General features: G+C 39.3%; 3 protein-coding genes and 3 long non-coding RNA genes across 10 annotated transcripts in view; 3 read left to right on the top strand and 3 right to left on the bottom strand.

Annotated features, from left to right (window-relative positions):
* The first annotated feature begins 719 nt into the window (after positions 1-719).
* Positions 720-22,066, top strand: part of LOC144088932 (uncharacterized) — a 270,343-nt gene continuing 248,996 nt past the window's right edge. For 2 of the 3 annotated variants that reach the window (XR_013304968.1, XR_013304969.1), the window contains exons 1-6: positions 720-880; positions 1,064-1,149; positions 2,260-2,377; positions 2,440-2,558; positions 2,621-2,739; positions 2,802-2,920. This is a non-coding gene — a long non-coding RNA (uncharacterized LOC144088932). Of the gene's footprint in view, positions 881-1,063; positions 1,150-2,259; positions 2,378-2,439; positions 2,559-2,620; positions 2,740-2,801; positions 2,921-2,984; positions 3,119-22,066 lie in introns of those variants that run through there. The other variant, XR_013304971.1, reaches the window with a different exon arrangement.
* Positions 3,160-5,798, bottom strand: LOC144088934 (uncharacterized). The gene is made up of 4 exons (XR_013304972.1): positions 5,719-5,798; positions 4,299-4,386; positions 4,071-4,216; positions 3,160-3,264 (listed from the first exon to the last, which is right to left on the bottom strand). It is a non-coding gene; the product is annotated as an uncharacterized LOC144088934 (long non-coding RNA).
* LOC144089136 (uncharacterized) lies at positions 6,040-13,625 on the bottom strand. 2 transcript variants are annotated; one of them, XR_013305023.1, is made up of 4 exons: positions 13,294-13,625; positions 13,169-13,220; positions 7,120-7,326; positions 6,040-7,022 (listed from the first exon to the last, which is right to left on the bottom strand). It is a non-coding gene; the product is annotated as an uncharacterized LOC144089136 (long non-coding RNA). The 2 variants fall into 2 exon arrangements; XR_013305022.1 differs by having other exon boundaries at positions 6,040-7,326.
* On the top strand, positions 7,239-19,273 carry LOC144089133 (tetratricopeptide repeat protein 39A). Of its 2 annotated transcripts, XM_077620032.1 has the most exons (18): positions 7,239-7,536; positions 8,430-8,537; positions 9,394-9,525; positions 10,030-10,085; positions 10,386-10,453; positions 10,584-10,648; positions 10,922-11,021; positions 11,116-11,181; positions 11,269-11,377; positions 11,477-11,544; positions 12,301-12,360; positions 12,708-12,869; positions 12,953-13,044; positions 17,102-17,222; positions 17,295-17,406; positions 17,491-17,605; positions 17,755-17,871; positions 18,422-19,273. In XM_077620032.1, the coding sequence occupies exons 1-18, from the start codon at positions 7,502-7,504 to the stop codon at positions 18,528-18,530; spliced, it is 1,695 nt and encodes a 564-aa protein (XP_077476158.1). In that variant the 5' UTR covers positions 7,239-7,501; the 3' UTR covers positions 18,531-19,273. The 2 variants fall into 2 exon arrangements, with proteins under 2 accessions (XP_077476158.1, XP_077476160.1); XM_077620034.1 differs by lacking the exons at positions 7,239-7,536; positions 8,430-8,537; positions 9,394-9,525 and having other exon boundaries at positions 10,063-10,085; positions 10,391-10,453; positions 18,422-19,272.
* LOC144089134 (general transcription factor II-I repeat domain-containing protein 2A-like) overlaps positions 14,692-22,066 on the top strand; it is a 100,152-nt gene continuing 92,777 nt past the window's right edge. Inside the window, exon 1 of the mRNA XM_077620035.1 lies at positions 14,692-16,716. Coding sequence (XP_077476161.1) covers positions 15,285-16,301 — 1,017 coding nt within the window. The 5' untranslated portion in view covers positions 14,692-15,284 and the 3' untranslated portion in view covers positions 16,302-16,716. The remainder of the gene's footprint in view (positions 16,717-22,066) is intronic.
* gadd45gip1 (growth arrest and DNA-damage-inducible, gamma interacting protein 1) lies at positions 19,185-20,721 on the bottom strand. The gene is made up of 2 exons (XM_077620036.1): positions 20,268-20,721; positions 19,185-19,671 (listed from the first exon to the last, which is right to left on the bottom strand). Exons 1-2 carry the CDS (start codon positions 20,666-20,668, stop codon positions 19,362-19,364), a joined length of 711 nt encoding a protein of 236 aa, XP_077476162.1. The 5' UTR covers positions 20,669-20,721; the 3' UTR covers positions 19,185-19,361.

The raw sequence follows: 22,066 nt of genomic DNA, 5'->3' as shown, positions 1-22,066 counted from the left end.
GAATCTGTTCTTTAAGAGGAGCAAACACACAATTGAATACAGTGGCGGTCCGTGCATTTTCTCGTAGCACCTTCAACGTATCAATCCAACCCTCAAAAACTATTTGATGGCTATAAAACCTCTACTGCAGCTACAGCTGCGACACATAAAACATAATCAATAAATCTGCAGAAAAATTGGGTAAAATCCACTTCCTAGCAGCATTTCATGATTAAATACAAATACTGGAGCTTTTCAGACATTACAACCGGGCCGGGGGGTGATTTTCCCGGGAAAAGACAGCAATGAATGTCAATCGCGTACGGGCAAACATTGCCCGAAAATGGGGTAAAATCCAGCCGAAAACAGCATTTATTGATTAAATACAAATACTGGAGCTTTTTAGACATCAGAACCGGGCCCGGAGTATCATTTCCCCGGTAAAAAGACAGCGATGAACGTCGATACGTCCATACGTGAAACGGCAAAAAAAATGCACTGCCACTGTTTAAATATCTAGAAGTAAAAAAACAAACACTAAAGTGCATGTCATCACAATGTTCATAATGTGCAATACTGTATTTTAAAGGATTAAAGCCCAACCAAAAAATATTTACAGCTCCCCCCACTGACTAATGCACGTTATGATGAAAACAATGTATTTTTTTCCAAGCATGAATGCCCAATCAACACGTATTTACAGCCCCGCCCCACCCACTGACTAATGTGTGTCTATTTCTAATAGGCGTGGCCGAGGTCACAGTTCAAATAGCTGACGTCAAACCCCAAAATGGCTGATGAGCCGGAAGGCAACACGGGCGTGCACTGCAGAGCAGCTCAAAAGTGACGATTTTCCGAAGAAAGCCTGACAAACTTCTCACAGGACGATGCAGCACATTCGGTACGTTGTCATTTGGGGATTTCGAAGCCCCAGTTCTCGTCTTAAGAGTGATAAGAGCATGATTCGTTGACATGATGTAGCCCCATGTGTGTGCAGACAGCAAAATGTTTGCAAACAAATTGGCTACATTGCGTTACCGATCGCTCTTTGTTTAAAAAGAAATCATTCCATTGTGTGTTTCAGTCCCTCAACGAGCACAGACTGCTGGGAAACATCAAGAATGTGGCCAAAACGACCAGAAAGGGGCATCTTGTCGACGCCATAACAAAGTGAGTCATTTTTAAATAGTTCCGATTTTCTCTATCCGTGTAATATTTAAACGTCAGCGTTCAGTATTCAAGGTTTTGCGCAATTGGCTCGTTTTTCATCATGATACATTCAACTTTTGAATGAAAACACTAACTAGGTTGGTGTTTTTTAATAGCAAAAACCTGTGGATAAGTCACCCACACAAATGCCATTAGTGGACGTGTAAGGAATAAACAGTAATCCCTCGATTATCGCGGTTAATGTAGACCAGACATGGCTGCGATAAATGAAAAACTGTAAAGTAGGGTCATCCCTATTGAATTAAAAAAAAATACTATAGTGGCAAGTGTAGGAGTAGGTTCTGCTTGCGAGTTTCACATCTTTCTGAACTTACAAATAATAATTGAACATAGGCTTTGTCATCATACCCAGATAACTGCGTATGATGAAATTGGTAATTAGTACAAAAAATTCTGCCATGTAGTGGAACTGTGCACTCAAATAGATAATATACTTTTACCCCATTAACTTTCCTAAAGACCTCACGGCTTGGACCGTTTAATTTTTAGTTTTAAATGTGGTTTTGACAAAACCTAAGTGAGACATTTATTCAACAATAGTGCAGTTGTCATTTTTGACTAATTTAAACATTTCTTTCCTTGGCATAAGCGAAAAACAGAAGCTTTTTGGATTTTTTTAAAAGAATGAATGGATTTGAAATAATTGACTGAAAAACTCAAGGCAGAAGTAGCATTTATTTTATGTATTATTTTCATGTAATTTATACCTTGTGGGCCCCTGTCCAGTGTGTTTTCTCTATATTTCCCACCACATAAAGATCCTGATTATTCGTTTGTGGAGGAAAACATGAAAAATTGACTGGATAGGGGCCTTTAAAGACTCTGATCATTTTTTAGTCTCTCTGCAGCAGACAAAAAGAAAACCAGACCATCAGGATTGTCTAATATTGCCTTTTGCAGTGTCTGAATAATGGGTACCCTTTTGATGTTTTATAGAAAAAAGCTAAGCGTATGAGTTTTTAGTTAAATTTGACTTAATTAGGCCCTAGTCTGTATTTCTTTTTTTATGTTACTTAATCTATTGTACCTTGACCCCTTTTTGTTTTCCAGAGTTCCACTCAAGGGGGACAAGGTTTCCTGCCAATGTACAGATAGGCTGATGCACCCCCCCATTTCTCGGTGCTGGGTGTTACGCGAGAACCAATCTATGCGTTTTTCAAAATAAAAGGTAAGACCTTGTGAATGGTTTTTTACTTAACTTTGTGTATGACCCCTTTTTTTGTTTTCCAGAATTCCACCCAAGGGAGACAAGGTTTCCTGCCTATGTACAGATAGGCTCACGCACCCCCACATTTCTCGGTGCTGGGTGTTACGCCAGAACCTATCTCCAAACTTTTTCAAAATAAAAGGTGAGACCTTGTGAATGTTTTTTTACTTAACTTTGTGTATGACCCCTTTTTTTGTTTTCCAGAATTCCACCCAAGGGAGACAAGGTTTCCTGCCTATGTACAGATAGGCTCACGCACCCCCACATTTCTCGGTGCTGGGTGTTATGCCAGAACCTATCTCCAAACTTTTTCAAAATAAAAGGTGAGACCTTGTGAATGTTTTTTTACTTAACTTTGTGTATGACCCCTTTTTTTGTTTTCCAGAATTCCACCCAAGGGAGACAAGGTTTCCTGCCTATGTACAGATAGGCTCACGCACCCCCACATTTCTCGGTGCTGGGTGTTATGCCAGAACCTATCTCCAAACTTTTTCAAAATAAAAGGTGAGACCTTGTGAATGGATTTTTACTTAACTTTGTGTATTGACCCCCTTTTTTTTCCTTCCAGATTTCCACCTGGTGCCAAGGGGAGTTTCTTCGTCCATTTGAAAATGGATGAAGGCAAAACCTGATTTTTAAAAATGCTGGAGGGCCTGCGCGAACCTATCTCCAAAGTTTTTCAAAATAAAAGTTTTTAATGTATACATGTGTTTGTCTTCATCTAACAAAAATGCAAGTAATAATCCAAGTTAACAAAATTTATTTAATGGTAAACATTTCAACTTTAGCATACTTGGTTGGCATTACATAGTGTTAGGTGTAGCCAGTCTTTCCTCTGGTTTGTCCACCTGTAGACAAGACATGACATTTTAGTTAAAGGTTCACAAAACAATTTTACACTTAATTTGTGTGAAATACACTTAAAAATAAAATTAGAAAAAAAGCTGGGGAATAAACACTTAGAAAATAAAATTTAAAACTGGGGGGTATATACACTTAGAAAAAAGCTGGGGGAATAAACACTTAGAAAATAAAATTAAAAAACTGGGGGTATATATACACTTAGAAAAAAGCTGGGGGAATAAACACTTAGAAAATAAAATTTAAAACTGGGGGTATATATACACTTAGAAAAAAGCTGGGGGAATAAACACTTAGAAAATAAAATTAAAAAGCTGGGGGTATAGACTTAGAAAATAAAACTGGGGGTATATACACTTAGAAAAAAGCTGGGGGAATAAACACTTAGAAAATAAAATTTAAAACTGGGGGGTATATACACTTAGAAAAAAGCTGGGGGAATAAACACTTAGAAAATAAAATTAAAAAACTGGGGGTATATATACACTTAGAAAAAAGCTGGGGGAATAAACACTTAGAAAATAAAATTTAAAACTGGGGGTATATATACACTTAGAAAAAAGCTGGGGGAATAAACACTTAGAAAATAAAATTAAAAAGCTGGGGGTATAGACTTAGAAAATAAAACTGGGGGTATATACACTTAGAAAAAAGCTGGGGGTATATACACTTAGAAAAAAGCTGGGGGAATAAATACTTAGAAAATAAAATTAGAAAAAATGAGAATAAACACTTAAATATGGGAATAAATACTTTCAATTCCTGCTCTAACATTAACTGAGATCCTTCTTACCTTAAAGATTTAGTCAAAAAGCTGTGGAAATGAATGGCCAGCGAAACATCACCATGATGATTTAGGCTTTTATTTAATTTGGATTTCAGAAGTACAGAGACACCATATGATTCAAGTGGGCAACTTGCGAGGAAGATCTCTCAGGCCTGTTGCATGCAAAAATAATTAGCAAAAGTAAGAATATATAGAATGGAGATTCAACTTTGGGGGGTGGGGGTGTAGTTTTACCTTGATCTGGCCCAGACTCCTCTTCTATAACCTCAGGAGTGCTCTAGGCATGCTAGAAGAGCTGCATCTTGGTGCTAAACAGGGAAAACTTGCACACACAAAAAGCATAAGTTAGCATATATAGAGCCTGGAGATTCAACAGATAGGCTTAGTTGTTTTTTGGGGGAAGTAGTTTTATCTTGATGCTAAACAGGGAAAACTTGATTTAACCAAGGTATTTGGGGGTTGCCAAACAATTACGGGATAGAGAAATCTTACAAGAAATTTAATAAACGATCAAAATAAAGAATGAAAATTAGTTGGCGAGTGCCAAGTGCTATTTTTCCTTTTCCAGACAAGGCGATTAAATATACAGATTGACGTTAACAGCTAGGACAAGGGTGTCAAACTCGGGTTGGTTCACGGGTCACAATAATGTCAACTCGATTTCACGTTGGGTCGGACCATTTCTGAAATAATATTTTGATATTTTTTTCTATTTAAATTGGATTTAAAAAAACTATCAAAATCCCTAAATATACAGTTTTTATAGATCTAAAAAAATGTTTGTTTGAGCTTTTTTTTTCTTCATGAGGGAAAATATCTTCTAATAATTTGTTTTTCATTTGAAAAGGAAATAAAATATTTTTGGGAATATGTTCAATATTAGCGTGGAAGACAGAATTTTTTAAATATATTTATTTTTAGATTTTACTAAATGCTTTTTGAACCAAGAACACAAAAAGGAAAAATGGATTAAAAAATTACAATTATTGATTTAAAAAGGGGAAAATGAGGAAATATAATATACATGTATAATCTTCATTTGAATTTGATCCTAACAGAAAGTCGGCACTCATGATTTACTTTCTCGGGCCGCCCAAAATGACGCGGCGGGCCAGATTTGGCCCACGGGCCTCCACTTTGACACCAGTGAGCTAGGAGAAAGTTGGCTTAATAGTTTGATATACGGCGATTAAATATACAGACTGACGTTACCAGCTAGGAGAAAGTTGGCTTAACAGTTTTGTATAAGTGATTTTTTTTTGTAAAAACAGAACCATTACAAATCGGCAACGGGTGTTTACCACTCGCAATGAAAACTATCATTACTTACACAACAGGAACTAACTAGAGTGAGCATTTACCCAGCAAACTGTCGGTTGATGTCTCAGCGTTGTTTGATTAAATTTAAAGTATTGCTACACGACTCAATAATGGAGAGAAAACCGATAACAGTTTTTAAGTCAAATCGTGACGCTAACGCTAATGCTAACCAGTAACATACGGCACAAAGCCCAAACTGAAATTGTCGACGGTGTGTTAAACCTGGCATTAAACTAAGAGATTTGTTGGCATTTTGGGCTCAATTGATTGCTGAAAAGTCTCCCGATAGCGTGATAAAAACGCATTTGGGCCAGTGAATTGCTCTGCTCCTTACCTCGATGGCGTGTTCGGCGACGTCAGCATAGCAAAGGCTTGCCAAAGGGATCGGTTACTACGCATGCGCTTATTTAACTCCGCTGTTTCGACAATAGGCGTAACCACGCCCATATTGTCCCCTCACATCGAAAGCGGAAAAGATGGTTGGCCTTGATGCCATAAAACAGTACGTAATAGTAAGCCAATTTCACCAAATATTGAGTAATATTTGACTTAGTATTTTACATCAACTCACCATTATTCCAAGCCATATGACTCCATTAAAAGTTTAAAATTTGACACACAAAGAATGCTTCATTGTATTGTATTGAATATAAACATAGTGTTACTAGGTTTACAATTAAATTTGAAAACGTGAACACGGACAAACATTTTCTCAATCCCAGGCTCGATCCCAGGTTCTGACCTTCCTGTGTGAAGTTTGCATGTTTTCCCAGGGCTTGAGTGGGTTTTCTCCAGGTACTCCAGTTTCCTCTTGCTTCCCAAAACATGGTTGGTAGGGTGGTTGAATACTTTAAATTGGATTGGATTGGATAACTTTATTCATCCCGTATTCGGGAAATTTCGTTGTCACAGTAGCAAGAGGGTGAGGATGCAGGAATAGGAAAGGCATTTTAGACATAAATAGATAGATAATAAGTAAGTTAATAAATAAATACATGAATACAATAAATACATGAATAAATATATAAATAAATAAGCGTGTTGCTTAGCACATATATACATACATACACATAAATGTACATGCATGCATACGGTAGGTCTTAACACTCAGCCATTTTTTTGTTAAAGAGCCTGACAGCTGATGGGAGGAAGGATCTGCGGAAGCGCTCCTTCCTGCAATGAGGGTACCGCAGTCTATTGCTAAAGGAGCTTCGGAGGGACTCCACAGACTCATGTAGGGGGTGGGAGGTGCTGTCCATGATGGACATCATCCTGGTCAGCATTCTCCGCTTTCCCACTTCCTCCACAGAGTCCAGAAGACAGCCCAGAACAGAGCTGGCCCTCCTGACCAGCTTATTCAGCCTGTTCCTGTCCCTCTCCGTGCTCCCGCATCCCCAACAGAGCACTGCATAAAACACTGTAGATGCCACCACAGTGTCGTAGAAAGTCCTCAGCAGTTTCCTGCACACTCCAAAGGACCGTAGACTCCTCAGTAGGTAGAGGCGGCTCTGGCCCCTTTTGTACAGGGCATCTATGTTTGTGGACCAATCTAGTTTGTTGGTCCTAGTTATTGGTTCAGAAAATGAATGAATGATTTGTTGAAGAGTCAGCCTTCCCAGTCAGAATGGACGTCTATCGCTGTCAAAGGCAGCAAATGAGTTAAATTCACACAAAATTTACAGCGACAACTACTACGTATTGCTAAATATTTCCTAAGAATGAAGATGTGACCCACCTCATCAACCAAAGTTATGCCCCGTGCCCATGTGGGAACTAACCAGCCGGTTGGACTGCACTTCCCTGGACCGATGACGTGGTTTTACGGGTTCGACTCTCCTCCTCCCACCTGATTTGCCTTCCTCCAAGTGTGCGTGTCGATGCAAGCGGAGGAGGAGTTAAGTGCGCCACTTTAGATGACTTCATTTTCACTCACGCTGAATTCCTGTACACACGAAACGAGGAAACAGAGGAAATACTGTAAAAGCCAACACTCGGAATACAATCGGACTCGCTCTGGATCCTTGTCCTTAAGCGCAGATAAAGTTGTCAATGCGCTTTAGTTGGCTGGAGTGTGAGAAGTGCACTGGTCCCAGCAGGTGTACCATTTGAGAAAGATCATGTCCAATGGGAAAGACGCGAATGCTGCTCAGAAGTAAGTACAAATGAAAAGAAAAAAAAGTTCAGATCCGGTTGACTTAATTTATTATTTGGGATTTACACTTTACTTTACTACCTGCGCAAAAAGCAAATAATCAAAGGTGTTCAGAAATAGCCCCTCTGTCACAACAGGCTGTTTCCTGCTTATTGTTTGTCTCCTCTGACACGCACGTTTGTTGACAGCAAATATTCCACAAATTGAAACATTCAAAATATACTTTATGACCCAAGGACTTGGTGCGTTTTATGTCCGTCATGAAATGTACATTTTAGTGACAAAACCTGGCGCTGTGGATTGTGCATGCTTTATTATTTAAAAATGCATCAAACTATAAAGAATTGAGTAAAACTCCATAAACCTGTTTGTACGGTTATTGAGTATATTTACTAACAATGGAAAGCTCAGTGGTGGATAAGATACTGCCTGTGTGTGGTCTGAGCCAATATGATCACAAAAACATGCAGAGTATGCTGGTTGAACCATCTAAATTGCCCCCAGGGATCTGTGTTAGCGTGAATGTTTGTCCATCTCCTTGTCCCCTGCAATTGTCTGATTCAGGGTGCCCCCGCCTGGTTATCGTAGTTAGCTGGGATAGGCTCCAGCACCCCCTTGACCCTTGTGAGGATAAGCAGTTCTGAAAATGAATGAATAATTCCAACACCAACCCCATTGAGTATAATTACCCCATACTGAGAAAATATAGTGGGAAATATATATGAGATGAGTGAGATGAGATGAGACCAACTCCAACCAGTTAAAGAGAGGAATAGGCAGCAGAAATGAATATTGATGACAAGTAGTAATGTCAAGCAAAATCATTGGCCATTTTTCTATACCAATTAAGTTCATAGTAACTATTCTTATCTTGTACCTTTTCTATATTTTAGCAACTCATCCCAGCAGACCCTGGGCGAGATCCTAGATGAGTGTATGGAGGCCCTGGATCTGTTCCTAAACAATCACTTCAATGAAAGTCTGGAGAGGCTGCAGTCAAAGTAAAACCAAAATGGATTGTACTGTTTTGATTGTCTGAACTGGCATTGAGAATGTACTCATATGTTAGGCGGTCCATAGGTTTGGTCCCAGTAAATGTTGAGAATACATAACGATGAAGCAATGCGCTCCGTTAGCTGACTTGTGTAGCTCATTTAAAGTACGTTTTTCCAGGATATTACCACTAAGTGTTTGCTGAAGCTGATGCCTGAGGTCTGTCTGTTTCAACAGACAAAGAATGGCAGCCCTGCTAAATAAACACTAGGCAGTGAGATACTAGCAGTGGTGCAACACATTTCAAAGACAACTCCTTCACATTTAAAAAGTTTCAAATAATATTTTCAGTAGTCTACCAATCCAGTGTACACTAGCTTTTCTCTCAATTGATTTTAAATAGATTCCTGTGTGCCCACAGGCTAGAGTGAGACATTTCTCATTAATTAATTTAAGATATTTATAATTCAAATATTCTGTTATATGTATTATTTTTGCCCCCCAAAATCTAGTGTCCAGTTATTCAGTAGATTATTCTATTTAAAAAAAGTGTAAGAATGAGTTGTGTTTTGGCACTGACAGCACAAATAGGTGCAAAACCCTTTGGTATTTAGCCAGCTGTTTGGTCACTTTATCAAGAAATACAAGAAACCTATTTCCTTTGACAGCCACAAATGCCTAAACAAATAAATAGTTGGGCAACCAACTGACCGATGACCTTTAGAAATGTGGATGAAAAACAAAAATATTGTACGTTTTGCTCCAAACCATCATGTCAGCCTGTGGCTATGACAAAAACACAAATTACTACTACGATTGAGTTTTACGTATACATGATTTGCCATTATTCTATTTCCAATGCAGAGTGGGTCAGAGTATGTACCATGCTCTTTTATACGCAACAGTCCTGGAAATGCAAGCTATGATGACGTTCCAGCATGATGACATTTGCAGTGCTGGAGCTAACATGAAGAATGCGCAAGAACTTTGTCAGAGGTTTGTTTTGATCCAATTGTAGCAATTTATTTCTTGAAAAGCTCATTAAACAGCTCAATTGCATCAATGTTGTGAAAGCAATTTCATTCCTGTCCTGTTAATGGCTGTAAAAGAAAATTGCACTGTTGCATTTATTGCTCCCAGCATATCATTGCTGCTATTTGATCTACCTAGATGGTTACGATCACAATCTGCCTGCTGTCGTAATTAGTTAACATGCAGTTTAAATGCGAGAAAATGTTTCTTAGCAAACGTTGAATATTATTTCAGTGGAACTCCACATCTTTTGGATTTGGAATGGTCAAACTTAGTATGTTACACACTTATTTGGGGTTATCTAAGCTTAAAATCATTATTATTTCTTCATGTAATTACCTTGGGGATCAGTTATTCCTGGTTTTTCACTCCTCACTGTTCAGCGGGGTCCTAATTCCCTGGCAATGAAGGGTCTCTTTCAATATACTACATATTTAATTTTTGTTGATTTTGGTAACATTCTTTCAGGTTTCGCCGTAAAACTGCAAATCTAGGTAAATCAACTGGGGACCCACTCACTGAAGGTAAGCATTAATTTACATCATTTTAAAAGAAGAGAAGCATTTTTTTCCTAGTCTTAATAAAGGATATCAGACATTTTAAATAAAACATTTTCTCTAGCCTTATGGGTGCATCTCCATCTTAATTGACCAATTAAAAAGTGCCCCATTTTGGCTCCTGACCTTAACATTTCTAAAGGTGGAGTGTTATTGAATTGAATGCTTTTATTGTCATTATATATTTCATCATATATATTATAGTCATAAAATATATTTTTAATTCATTATTCTATTACTCTATTTAAATGTTTTTTTCATGTGCAGAGCAGCTCCATGCAGAAGTTTGTTTTGCAGAATGTCAGCTTCAAAGAGCTGCTCTCACTTTCCTACAGGTACAGTGAAGTGATACACTCACTACATTGTCTATATTAGACTTATCATTTTTTTCTTCCTAATTGACAGAGCTAAAATTTGTTCATTCCACAATACATTCAAATGACAGCACAAAATATGTATTTGCAGGATGAGAATATGGTGAGTTTTATCAAAGGTGGGATCAAAGTACGAAACAGTTACCTCATTTACAAGTAAGTACTTAAATGCTGTACATAAAGTAGGACTACACATTGAATCTGTGCAATAAATTAGGTTTTTAATTGGAAATGATTTTAAAAATGAGCCTTCTTTCTCTTTTCTTATTATTGACTTCCTAGAAGTGGAGGGACAACATACAAGATAACATAGACAAGTTTAACCTTAAGTTTTTTTGTTTAAAAAAATTATATGAAGGAAAAGAGGCTATAATAAGATGCTCTGCAAGGCTATGCTTTTTTTTTGATAATGTGACCTTTTTCTTTCAGAGACTTGCATTCCTATGTAAATTCTCAAACCTGTTTTAAAGGACCAAACCACAATCACCTTGAGGGTGGGATTTCTTTTGGAATAGGAGCATTTAATCTGGTATGAACATCTTAAACTTGATCTTGTGTATTATGCATTTCATGCCTAAATTCTTATTGTTTTTCTGTACTTTTATTTCTTCATTTTTTTTTAGACACTCTCTTTATTTCCACCACGAATACTAAAAGTTTTAGAGTTTGCCGGTTTCTCTGGAGATAAGGTATGATGCAGTTGTCTTTATTTCCATACTTATTCATGTATAAACTGTAGATTGCATATTGATTTTAAAAATACATACCTGTTCAAGGATTACGGTTTGTCCCTTTTGGATGATGGTGCAACAGCATTGAATCTGCGCTCCATGCTGTGTGCTCTTCTACTGCTTTGTTACTACACTTTTCTAACATTCATATTAGGTATGCCTCTTAATCAAGCAATCCACATATATGTCTGACAGATCACTAGCTCCTGCTGGGTGAATTGTAAGGTATCTCATTCTTCCACCCCTCTCACAGGAACAGGTGAGGGACACGTGGAAGAAGCTGAACGATTGCTGAAAATATTCCGGCTTCGCTATCCCCGCGTGAGTAAATAGCAGGGTCCTAAACACGTTGATGACTGGAGAATATGTAAAACATTTTTGTATTGGAAATGCATTCAAATGGAAAAATTCAGGGATTAAGTAGTGTCTATTTTTTTGTTAGTTTGTACTGTGGCTGTGCTTGTAAGTTAAAAGGACAAGTGACACCATTATCATGTACAACGCAGCAAAAATAATCATGTTTTATGCATTGAAGAAACATAGTATTTCATTTTTCTGATGTGTACTAATAGTGAAAGAAAATAGTCAAGTTATTCATAATTATTATTTTTGATTGCATTTGTTCATCTGTTGTTTGTATCTACCATATGTTTGTGTTGTGTGATAAATTATGACACCCCTGCTTTACTAACTAAAAGCCAATATGGAGCATTAAAGCACAACTACTGATGAACTACAATGAAATACTCTATACTTACCTACTAGGTGTCAGGATATTCATCCCATTGTATCAAAAGATTACTGAGCAGTAAGGGATTAAATAGCATGATCTTGAATTTGTAGATCAAAATACCTGTGTCTGCTCCACCTACTGCATACATGCCTGACCATCCCGGAGAACAAACTTCTTAACACATTGTGTACAAATTCCCTGATCGCCATTAAACACATGAAAGAAAGGTAGAATAACTGCTACAGGGTGTGCCTTCTTGGAGATAGGTAGATTAGTTTGCTTACGTGACTAGTGGATGAGTAGTATAGCTTTAACAATGATGCATCTTTTTTGTTGTTGCATAGGGAGCAATATTCCTCTTCTTTGCAGGCAGGGTGGAGGAGATGAAAGGAAACATTGATGAGGTACGTGCACTTTTGTCAAGAAATCCTTTGAGTTTTCAACTCATTGTCTGCTATTGAAAACGATAAACATTCAATAAAATAACCAACAGTACACAACTAGCTGTAAATGTTTATCTTTCAGTGCCATTGATGGCAGTAGACATCCAATTCATTTAGTCTATTAGGGGCAATTGAAGAAATGTCAATACAGATTGGATGTCTAACGTGAATGGGTTAAAAGACATAATGCTAGTATATCCTTTTACTTATTGCCAAATAGTCTGTTGCACTGCATTGTGTTTTCCATTTAACGGCATCAACATGTTCTAAAAAATGGTGTTTGCCTGGCCTGGTGATTGTGTCACCAGGCAGTTGCTTTATTTGAAGACGGCTGCAAAGCCCAGCAAACATGGAAGCAGTTCCACCACATGTGCTATTGGGAGCTGATGTGGTGCTTCACCTATAAACGAGCGTGGAAAATGGCCTATTTTTATGCAGACCTGCTGAGCAAGGAAAGTCGCTGGTCCAAGGTACACTCTAGGAAAGCTGGCCAAATTGTTACTTACATCTAGTTGGATGCATCTGTAAGAATGACATTTTTTTTTCCTCATAGGCAATGTACATATACATGAAAGCTGCTTATCTCAGCATGCTGCCAAAAGAAGAAGAGCGCCCCTTTGGTGAGAATGAGGTGGATCTATTCAGGTTAGTGATTTTCACCTGGGTTGTCCTGGCACCCTACGGAACTCTAAGAAAGACTATACAAATGGTATACGCACACACACATACATACATAAAAACTTACAGTCCAGGAGATATTGTGGCATACCTTGCTCGTGTTGGGAAGCCTCCATAATCAATTCCCCGTAGATATTAATAACCTAGTGGAAAAGAGAAAACCATGAGGGCAAATATAATACATACACATACGTACACGTATGCCTACATACATACGTCGCACGTGAGGCGTTGACCTCCTGTTTGAGGCAATTTTGCAGGGCCGAAGTAGAGAAATCAACCAGTGTGTTCCTCCAAGACCACTGGGAAGGAGGGCAGGTGTGATTCGAATCCCGGTTGGGAATCATTTTTCCCTTACATAGAAACAACCTTGTGTAGTCAAGACTTTCCAATAATGCCAAGGTAAAGTGTGGCCACTTCATGGTGTAGAGGTTTTTTCACCTGACTGCGATGTGGGCAGGTGTGGTTTGCATCCCAGTTGGGAATAATTTTTCCCTTAAATAGAAACAACCATGTGTAATCAATACTTTCCAATAAAGACACAGCACAGTGTGGCTACTTCATAGTGTAGAGGTTGGTTCACCTGACTGCCATGTGGGCAGGTGGGGTTCAATCCCAGGTAGGAATCGTTTTTCCCTTAAATAGAAACAACCATGTGTAGTCAATACTTTCCAATAAAGACAAAGTAAAGTGTGGCCACTTCATGGTGTAGAGGTTTGTTCACCTGACTGCAATGTGGGCAGATGTGGTTCGCATCCCAGAGGGGAATTATTTTTCCCTTAATTAGAAACAACCATGTGTAGTCAAGACTTTCCAATAATCACTCAGTATAGTGTGGCCACTACATGGTGTAGAGCAGGGGTCTCAAACTTGCGGCCCGCGGGCCAACTGCGGCCCGCGGGACGATAATTTGCGGCCCCCGTCTTAATATGAAATATCGATTTTTTTTTTTAATTTTTTTTTTTTTTTTTTTTTTTTTTTTTTTTTACCCCTTTCCCCATGATGGCGCCGTTTAAGTGGCAGCCAGTGGCAGTAGCTCTGTCCACTCATGTTTTTCTTGTTTTACAGCATGTTTTACATGAAAAATTAGAGGGAACATTGACATGCACCTGCTTGTGGCAGGTGTGATACTGGTGTGCCGATAGCGAGCAATGATGATGTCGTGACCGGATGATTCGCCTAAAGACGTTTCGCCGACGGACGTTTGACAGACGGACAGGTCGTACTAGTATTTGTTAGTTTAATGATTAAATACAAATACTAGTATTTGTATTTAATCATTAAACGCTGTTTTCAGCTGGATTTGACCGAATTTGAGAGCATTTTGAGCCGTTTGGCGAATGGACGTCTATAGACGTTTTTTTGCCTCCATCGCGATATCATCCAGTATTTGTATTTAATCATTAAATGCTGTTTTAGGATGGATTTGACCCGATTGCTGTCATTTTACGGCTCGGTTCTGCTACATCTGCCTGCCCAAGAGTGCTTATTCCCGGACTGCCATTGATGGTAGACGAACATTGATTTTTACTATAATTTGGAAAACACCGGCGGCGGGCCGGATTAAAAATCCTAACGGGCCGTATATGGCCCGCGGGCCGAGGTTGAAAAACTTGTACACACACGATCCGGCGGGGCGAGCGTTCGAATCCCGTTTCGGCGAAACCTCCGTTCGGCCGAATGAACGTTCGGTGGAACGTCCATTCGGCGACCTGCCCGTCTGTCAAACGTCCGTCGGCGAAACGTCTTTAAGCGAATCATCCGAGTACCGATGATGTCGCTCACACTGGTACTCAGTGCGCTCAGGGAGGTTGTCTTTCTGCTCAGACCAACAAAAAATTAGAGGGAACTTTGGTTCGGAGCTGAATGAACCAATCACGGTGAGGTATACGGCTCTGGAGGGCGGGACATCGGCCGGGCTGTCCAGTGCCTCGCTCACTCACTCATTCATTCCTCCAATCAGCTGGGCGGAGGAGAAGCCGTGAGGCCGATCACTCCGCTCGGCGCGCACACTCCTCCGCTGCTCTCAGCATAGAACTGAATGTGGCGCTATGATCCGTGATCCAGCCTGTGTCAGTGTCTGTAGCCATCTCCGCGATTGAAACGGAGAGCGAAAGTGCACATGCGCCACAAACCCGCGCGACTGAATGTGAAAGATCAACCCGAGACTCATTCCAAGTGGAAAAACATATTACAGAGCCCCAGAGATGTCTCTTTCAAAGCCTGCCGTGAAGAGAAAGGTCGGTGATGAGCACAGACAGTTTCAAGAAAAGTGGGGAGTGCAATATTTCTTTGTTGAACACAGGGGCACCCCGACGTGTCTCATTTACACTGAAAAAGTTGCGGTGCACAAGGAATACAATTTGAAACGTAATTGTACTATGAGACATGCTGAGGAGTACGAAAAATACCAGGGAGATGAGAGAGCCAACCAGGTTGCCAGTCTTAAAACACGTCTTCTGAGGCAACAGGATCTCTTCAAGAAGGCTACCAAAGACAGTAATGCAGCAGTCAAAGCTAGCTACGCCGTTTGTGAGTTGATTGATCCTGTGCTAAGTGATCCCAAATGGCTCATGGACTTGGCTTTTCTTGTTGATATCACACATGAGCTTAATGTACTGAACAAGAAGCTACAAGGCCAGGGGCAACTTGTCAGTGCTGCCTATGACAACGTGAGAGCATTCTGCACTAAACTTGTGTTATGGAAAGCCCAGCTCTCTCAGACAAACCTTTGCCATTTCCCAGCATGCAAGGCTCTCGTGGATGCAGGCACACCATTCAGTGGTGAGAAGTATGTTGAGGCCATTTCGAAGCTACAGGAGGAATTTGATCACAGATTTGCAGACTTCAAGACACACAAAGCCACATTTCAAATTTTTGCGGACCCCTTCTCCTTTGATGTGCAAGATGCCCCTCCTGAGCTTCAAATGGAGCTCATTGACCTGCAGTGCAACTCTGCACTCAAAGCCAAGTTCAGGGAGGTGAGTGGAGAAGCAGACAAGCTTGGGCAATTTTTGAGAGAGTTGACCCCCAGCTTCCCTGAACTTTCCCGAAGGTTCAAGCGGACCATGTGCCTTTTTGGGAGCACATACTTGTGTGAGAAGCTCTTCTCCACCTTGAACTTCAATAAGTCCAAGTACAGGTCCAGACTTACTGATGAGCATCTTCAAGCTCTACTGAGGGTCTCCACTGCTTCCTCCCTCAAGCCAAATGTGACTATGTGAGAAGAAGCGCTGCCAGGTCTCTAGCAGCAAGGAGTAGGCAAAAGAAGCCGTGTTCAGAATATTTCATGTTCAATGTTCCATTCAAGTTCAGAAAGTTAAAGGTTAAAGAGCTGTTAATACAGACATTTGAAACGGAATAAAAATAATTCATTTTCTCTACTTAGCCAGCCAGTGTATATCTACTGTATGCTCATTAGTATTATTTGGTTTTATATTACTGATTGATTTTTTTTTTATTCATCTTTAAGTTAATTTATTTAATTCATTATTTTTTGTTAAAAAATAAAGATATTTGATAACGTTGGAAAGTTTTATCAGTGCTTTTCTTGTGGAAATCCTGATGCGGCCCAGTCTCACCCAGACTCGGCCTCTAGCGGCCCCCAGGTAAATTGAGTTCGAGACCCCTGGTGTAGAGGTTCGCTCACCTGACTGCTGCAGGTGGGGTTCAAATCCCGGTGGCCGCTGACTTGCGATAGACTGGTGGATGAACCATTTTGCCATTAAAAAAGACTAAGTCTTTCCTTCAATAAAAGCATCCTATGACCATGTATAGGCGGGCCGCCTCGTGGTGTAGAGGGTCAGTCCCCTGCCTTAAAATGATTTTGAAACAGGAGCACTCAGAACATGCAATATTTACGTCATTGGCTACCATGGACAGTTCCAGACGTCCATTGGATTTGAATTTGGGGGCTTGCGAACACTTTCAAATGCATTTCTAATCGTGATAATCTAATTAAAATTCACAGAATATATACCTTGAGCCAGTTGTGCTTGGACCCATGGGCTTCCTCTTTTTTTAGACAAGTTCCTGCCTTCAAGCAAAGGATAGCAGGAAAGTCTCCCCCCACTGAAAAATTTGCTATCCACAAGGCTCGTCGCTACCAAAGCCACTGCCCATTCAGGCTGGTCGTGCCAGTGCTGGTAGGACTTTGAAAATATACATTTCTGGACGTAACCCGCCCTAAATCTCTTTACAATTATCTTTGCTTCCAGGAGATGATGTACATGTGGAACGGTTATAGTATGATCAAAAAACAACCAGGGCTGACTGAAGGCATGATGCAGACACTAGTGGATGCTGAGCGCACACTGTTGGAGTCTCCAGGTTCTCATATTCCCCTTCAATCTAAATGTGGTATGAGACACAAAATATGATACGTATGCCATTTGTCTTCTTGCTCCATCACAGAGAATGAGTATTCACTAGATGACCGCTGTGTAATCCACCTGCTTAAGGGAATGTGTTTGAAAAACCAAGGCCTCCTTCAGGGAGCTGAGGAATGCTTTCATAAAGTGTGTTCTTGGTGAGTTAGTTTTAAATGATTTATTTTTCAGTGTGAGATATCCAATCCACTTTGACTTGTGAGGGGAGCCTTCCCCTATTTTAAATAATAGGTGGGGCATTGAGACTTTTAAGTCTCTGTTAGCTTCAGTTTTTTTCTTACTTGTTCAGTGAAAAGAAGCTCAGGTTCGACCACTACCTCATTCCTAACTCCATGGTGGAGCTTAGTCTCCTCTACATTGAACAAGGCCGAAAGGACGAGGCTATTAAACTACTCTACAAGGCCAAGTAAGTTCAAAACCTTCTTTTTACAGTATTAATTGTTCCGCTCGTAGAGGATGGCCACTACTCCCCCAATATTGTGGGTATGATTTAGAATTTGAGGTTTAACTGTACATTCTAAAAAGAGTTTTTGTAGTTTTTTTCCATTTAGACTGTATTCTAAAGTTTTATGTTCATTTTGCCACGTAATTCCAATAGAGAACAGTGGAGGGCGGTCTTTGCCTGTTAAATTTAGTTGAGTGCATTTACTTTCTTTTCCACATGGATGTTAAATTTTGTTGTGGGTACAGAAATTTGCGTTACTGCTTATGCAGTATCTCAGACACCTGCTTTTTAGAAGCCCAACAAAAAGAAATAAAAGAACAATAAAAAAATGAAAAGTATATTCTTTAGCTTGATTTTAAATAGTTGAGCTGTATTTAAAGGTAATTGAATCAGATATGTTACAACTCACAATGCAAAGGCCCCTTGCTTGCTTAAAATAAACGGTTGTCAACCATTATTATTATTATTATTATTATTATTTTTACACCTAAATCCTTCATTTGTATTCCAGGCACAACTACAAAGAATACTCCATGGAATCCCGTACGCAGTTCAGGATCCATGCGGCTCTGGCCAAATTGAAGGCTGCATCTGCTGATGAGGCAGAAACTAACCTATAAGGAGACTATCTTCATCTGCATGATTGGGATGCACACTTTTTAAACAATATCCTGTTTTATATTTCTATCTATTTTTGAAACGCTAAATGACTAAAAGTTTTCTGTTCAGGCTATCCTATTTTGACATTTAATAGTGGTAAATTCTGATTAGCATCAGTCAGGAGATGTGCATTAAATAGTTTTGATTAGAACTTTAATTTTATATAAGATTATAAACTTTTTGATTAATGACATTACATTGTATGAACAATGTTTACCTTTTGAAATTTAATCTCTGTCAACTGGTACTTAAAATGACAATGACACTTATTCTTATACTTATTCTGATAGATTAATTACTTGATGAGAGAAGTATGGCATATTGTCATAATCTTTGTTACAGAATATAAACACTAAGTAGCTGTGGTAACAATCACAGGGTTCCACTAAAAAATGTTGACTGGCATTTGTTTTGATTTTGTGTCATGCTCTTTTTCCAAGTTATTTGCTGCCATTGACAGCACTTTTAAATTATTATAATCCCTAAAGTGGGATCTCAAACCCCACTTTTTAGTATCAATTCACATATTCTAGGCATGCAATAAGAAAGGTCAAATTGAAATAAAGCTTGTTTGGATGTATAAATGAGCCCTTTTTTGTATTGAATAATCCATCTTTGTAAATGTATCCATATTGCTTTAATAAAAGTTGTTGTCTGCACAAAAATGTCAAAAATAATGGCAACTTAAGAAAAAAACAAATGTGTGATTTAATTCTGAGTTTTTGGGACAAAATAACTAATTAAGTAGGCTCATTAAATATACAAAGATTAACATGTATTAGTCTAGTTGGTTAAGCCTTTTTTGAGTCCAGGGCAGAAGAAACAGGTGGAGTAAATGGAACACCTGCTTGTTCTTCTCTCAGTCTACGTTTCATTAGTTTTCTCTTTTTCTTCTCTTCTTTTTCAATTTCGGCAACCATTTCCAAGAATTTGGGACTGCGGGGGTCCAATGCATAGCCAAACCGCTCTCTTGCCTCAGCCAACAACTTCTCACGACGTGCCTTTTCCTCTTTTACCTTCTGTTTAGCTTCACGCTTCTCTTTGCGCCAGTCGGCAATCATTTTGGGCATTTTTTCCATGTTGGCCGCGATGATCTTCTCTCTGCAATGGCAATAAAAACAATCATTAACACAGATGTTTATGAGCTCATCATTAGAAAGTGAATGCTCAGAATAGGATGTATTTCAATTTTTGGATGGATTACAGATTGCACTTTTGTATAATCTATGGCAGAACCATTTACAACTCCAATTTACCATTTCCTCCAAAATCCAAGCACAATATTAATGTTCAAATTGTGGCTTGCAAAAATAGAACTAAAAACGTTTTCTTCAAAAAAATTGGCCTACTACATGGAAATATTTTAGAGCATTGCCTGCCATTGACAGCAATAAACGTCCAATGAATTGGAACTGTTTCAGCGACAGTCCAATCTATTTTGATGGAGCGCTGGTACCAAATAATCGTAAAGAGAGTTGACATGTAGAAACGTCAATGGTAGCCAATTTTATATTCATTCTGACTGTAAAGGTTAGTGGCAATCAAAATGGTAACCCGCCCCCGGACCTCCGAGCCAAATTGGACGTCCATAGCCGTCAATGACAGGGAAACGTGATCACACAGGAAAAGCCATTCTGATGTCTATGACTATTAATGGAAGTAAGAGGAGTTAGTTGGCAAATGTTAACATCACTCACTTTGCCAGACGTTTTTCCGCCTCTTCCTTTTGCCTGGCCGCAATATTGTTCAACATGACCTCTAACCCAGGCTGCCACTCATTTTCCTCCGCGATGATCTTGTCCAGTTTAGCGTGACTTGGCCACAGCGAAGCAGGGTTGATACCGGACGCCGAGCCATAGCGACCGTACAGCTTATTATCGTATTTGCTTGTCTTCTGCCATTCCGGAGTCTCTTCGCTGTTCTTGTCTGGGATGTAAGGATCGTAGAGATTCCGATTCAAGGGTCTGGGGTTATACGATGCCGTCTGCAGTAGAAGTCCGTTCAAATAATTTGCAGAATGTGGAGTTTTGCGTGTGGAAATCCTCTTGAATATGTCACATATCACCAGCGTCCTCCTGCGTAACATGGACGCGGCCATTTTTCCCTGACTTCGTTAAGGACCCCTCGTAGGTGGCTTTGAAAATGCCTGCTTCAGAAGACACCTCGCCACAGATAAATAGTCATACCTCTACTTACAAATGCCTCTAGGTACGAAAATTTCAGGTTGCAAAATCCCCCAAAATGTAAATGCATTTGTATATTTTGAAAATATTGTTGCAGATGCATTGATTCTCACTTTAGAGCCTCACTACCCTCTACTGGACTCTTGTTTGCTGTCTCACAACATCCACTATCCATGTTTCAAGATTAAAAAACATTCAAATGCAACGTGGCACATATTTTTTTAAATACAATTAAATGCATATCCATCGTATACTGCACGATCATAATGGACTATTAACTGATTCACTGCCATTTAGAGTCATAGACATCAAATCCATTATAACAGGGAAGCGATCGTGTTCCACTGGCTTTGATGGTGGTGCTGGCAACGATCTAACGACTGCTACCCTCCCTCCTAGTTAAAATGGATTGGACGTTTTTCTAATGAAATGAAATTTCAGAAGAGTGTTTACCCAGCCAATTAAGTTGATTTGGCATAAAAACAAAAATCTTTATTGGATTCCTTAAATTTAACAGCTACATCGTGCAATAAATTGGAAGGGTTTGGATCTGGAAGTGAAACAATTTGTCATTTCTTTACATAGATGACAAATTGCACCAAGAAAGGGAATACAAAGAAGTCTGCTCATTTAAGCATCAGAGTTGAAGGTGTTCATGTTTATTAGAAATGCATCCCGCTGTCTTTCTAAAATGTAGTCTTGCTCCTTGTCCACAAAATTATGAAAACCTGGTCTAAAATGCCCCTTCACTTGACCCACGCCAGTTGTCAAAATTTAAAATGGTATATGTATATAAGTATGGCTTAAAATCGTAAATGAAAAATAAAAGATCTTTAATTTGTTTCCCCTTATTTGCCCTAATTTCTTCTTCCTCGAGAAGCCACCACCCTCCAACTTTGATCTGCTCATAGCGATGCAAATGTCATCATTTATGTGTCCCGGGAGCAAAAAAATAAAAAATAATTTCTAAAAGTCCATTAAAGATTTACGGTTCCCAGGGTCTTGGTAGAGCAGGAAGCTGGAGGTGGGTGTGTGCATGACATAGGCTTAATTTGTCTTAGGAGCTGTCTGGTGCCAAGCTTGGGTCTTAAGGGATCATATCAATGTCAGTCATAAGTAAAAGGCTCGTTAGGAGTTTGTTAGGATAGGATAGTGGCAACATGACAGAAGTATTTTGGGGAGCTTGAGTAGGATTGTGTAGTCAGTTTGGGGAGTTATACTGAACTAACTAATCCAGCCGTCTGTCTATCATCTATTTTCTATGCTGCTTGTCCCCATTACAGTAGTAATTCCCAGTAGACTTCGGGTAGAGG

Source organism: Stigmatopora argus, chromosome 14 (genome assembly GCF_051989625.1).
Source record: "Stigmatopora argus isolate UIUO_Sarg chromosome 14, RoL_Sarg_1.0, whole genome shotgun sequence".
NCBI classification, from domain to species: Eukaryota; Metazoa; Chordata; class Actinopteri; order Syngnathiformes; family Syngnathidae; genus Stigmatopora; species Stigmatopora argus.
This window is presented reverse-complemented; position numbering and strand designations above follow the sequence as displayed.

Excerpts from the sequence above, each read along its gene's own strand:
- LOC144089133 (XM_077620032.1), top strand. The coding sequence starts at position 7,502 with ATGTCCAATGGGAAAGACGCGAATGCTGCTCAGAA. Across the intron at positions 10,649-10,921 it reads AACAGTTACCTCATTTACAA|AGACTTGCATTCCTATGTAA; the intron begins GTAAGTACTTAA and ends TTTTTCTTTCAG. Across the intron at positions 17,606-17,754 it reads TTTCATAAAGTGTGTTCTTG|TGAAAAGAAGCTCAGGTTCG; the intron begins GTGAGTTAGTTT and ends TTACTTGTTCAG.
- gadd45gip1 (XM_077620036.1), bottom strand. The coding sequence starts at position 20,668 with ATGGCCGCGTCCATGTTACGCAGGAGGACGCTGGTGATATGTGACATA. Across the intron at positions 19,672-20,267 it reads GCGGAAAAACGTCTGGCAAA|AGAGAAGATCATCGCGGCCA; the intron begins GTGAGTGATGTT and ends TTGCCATTGCAG.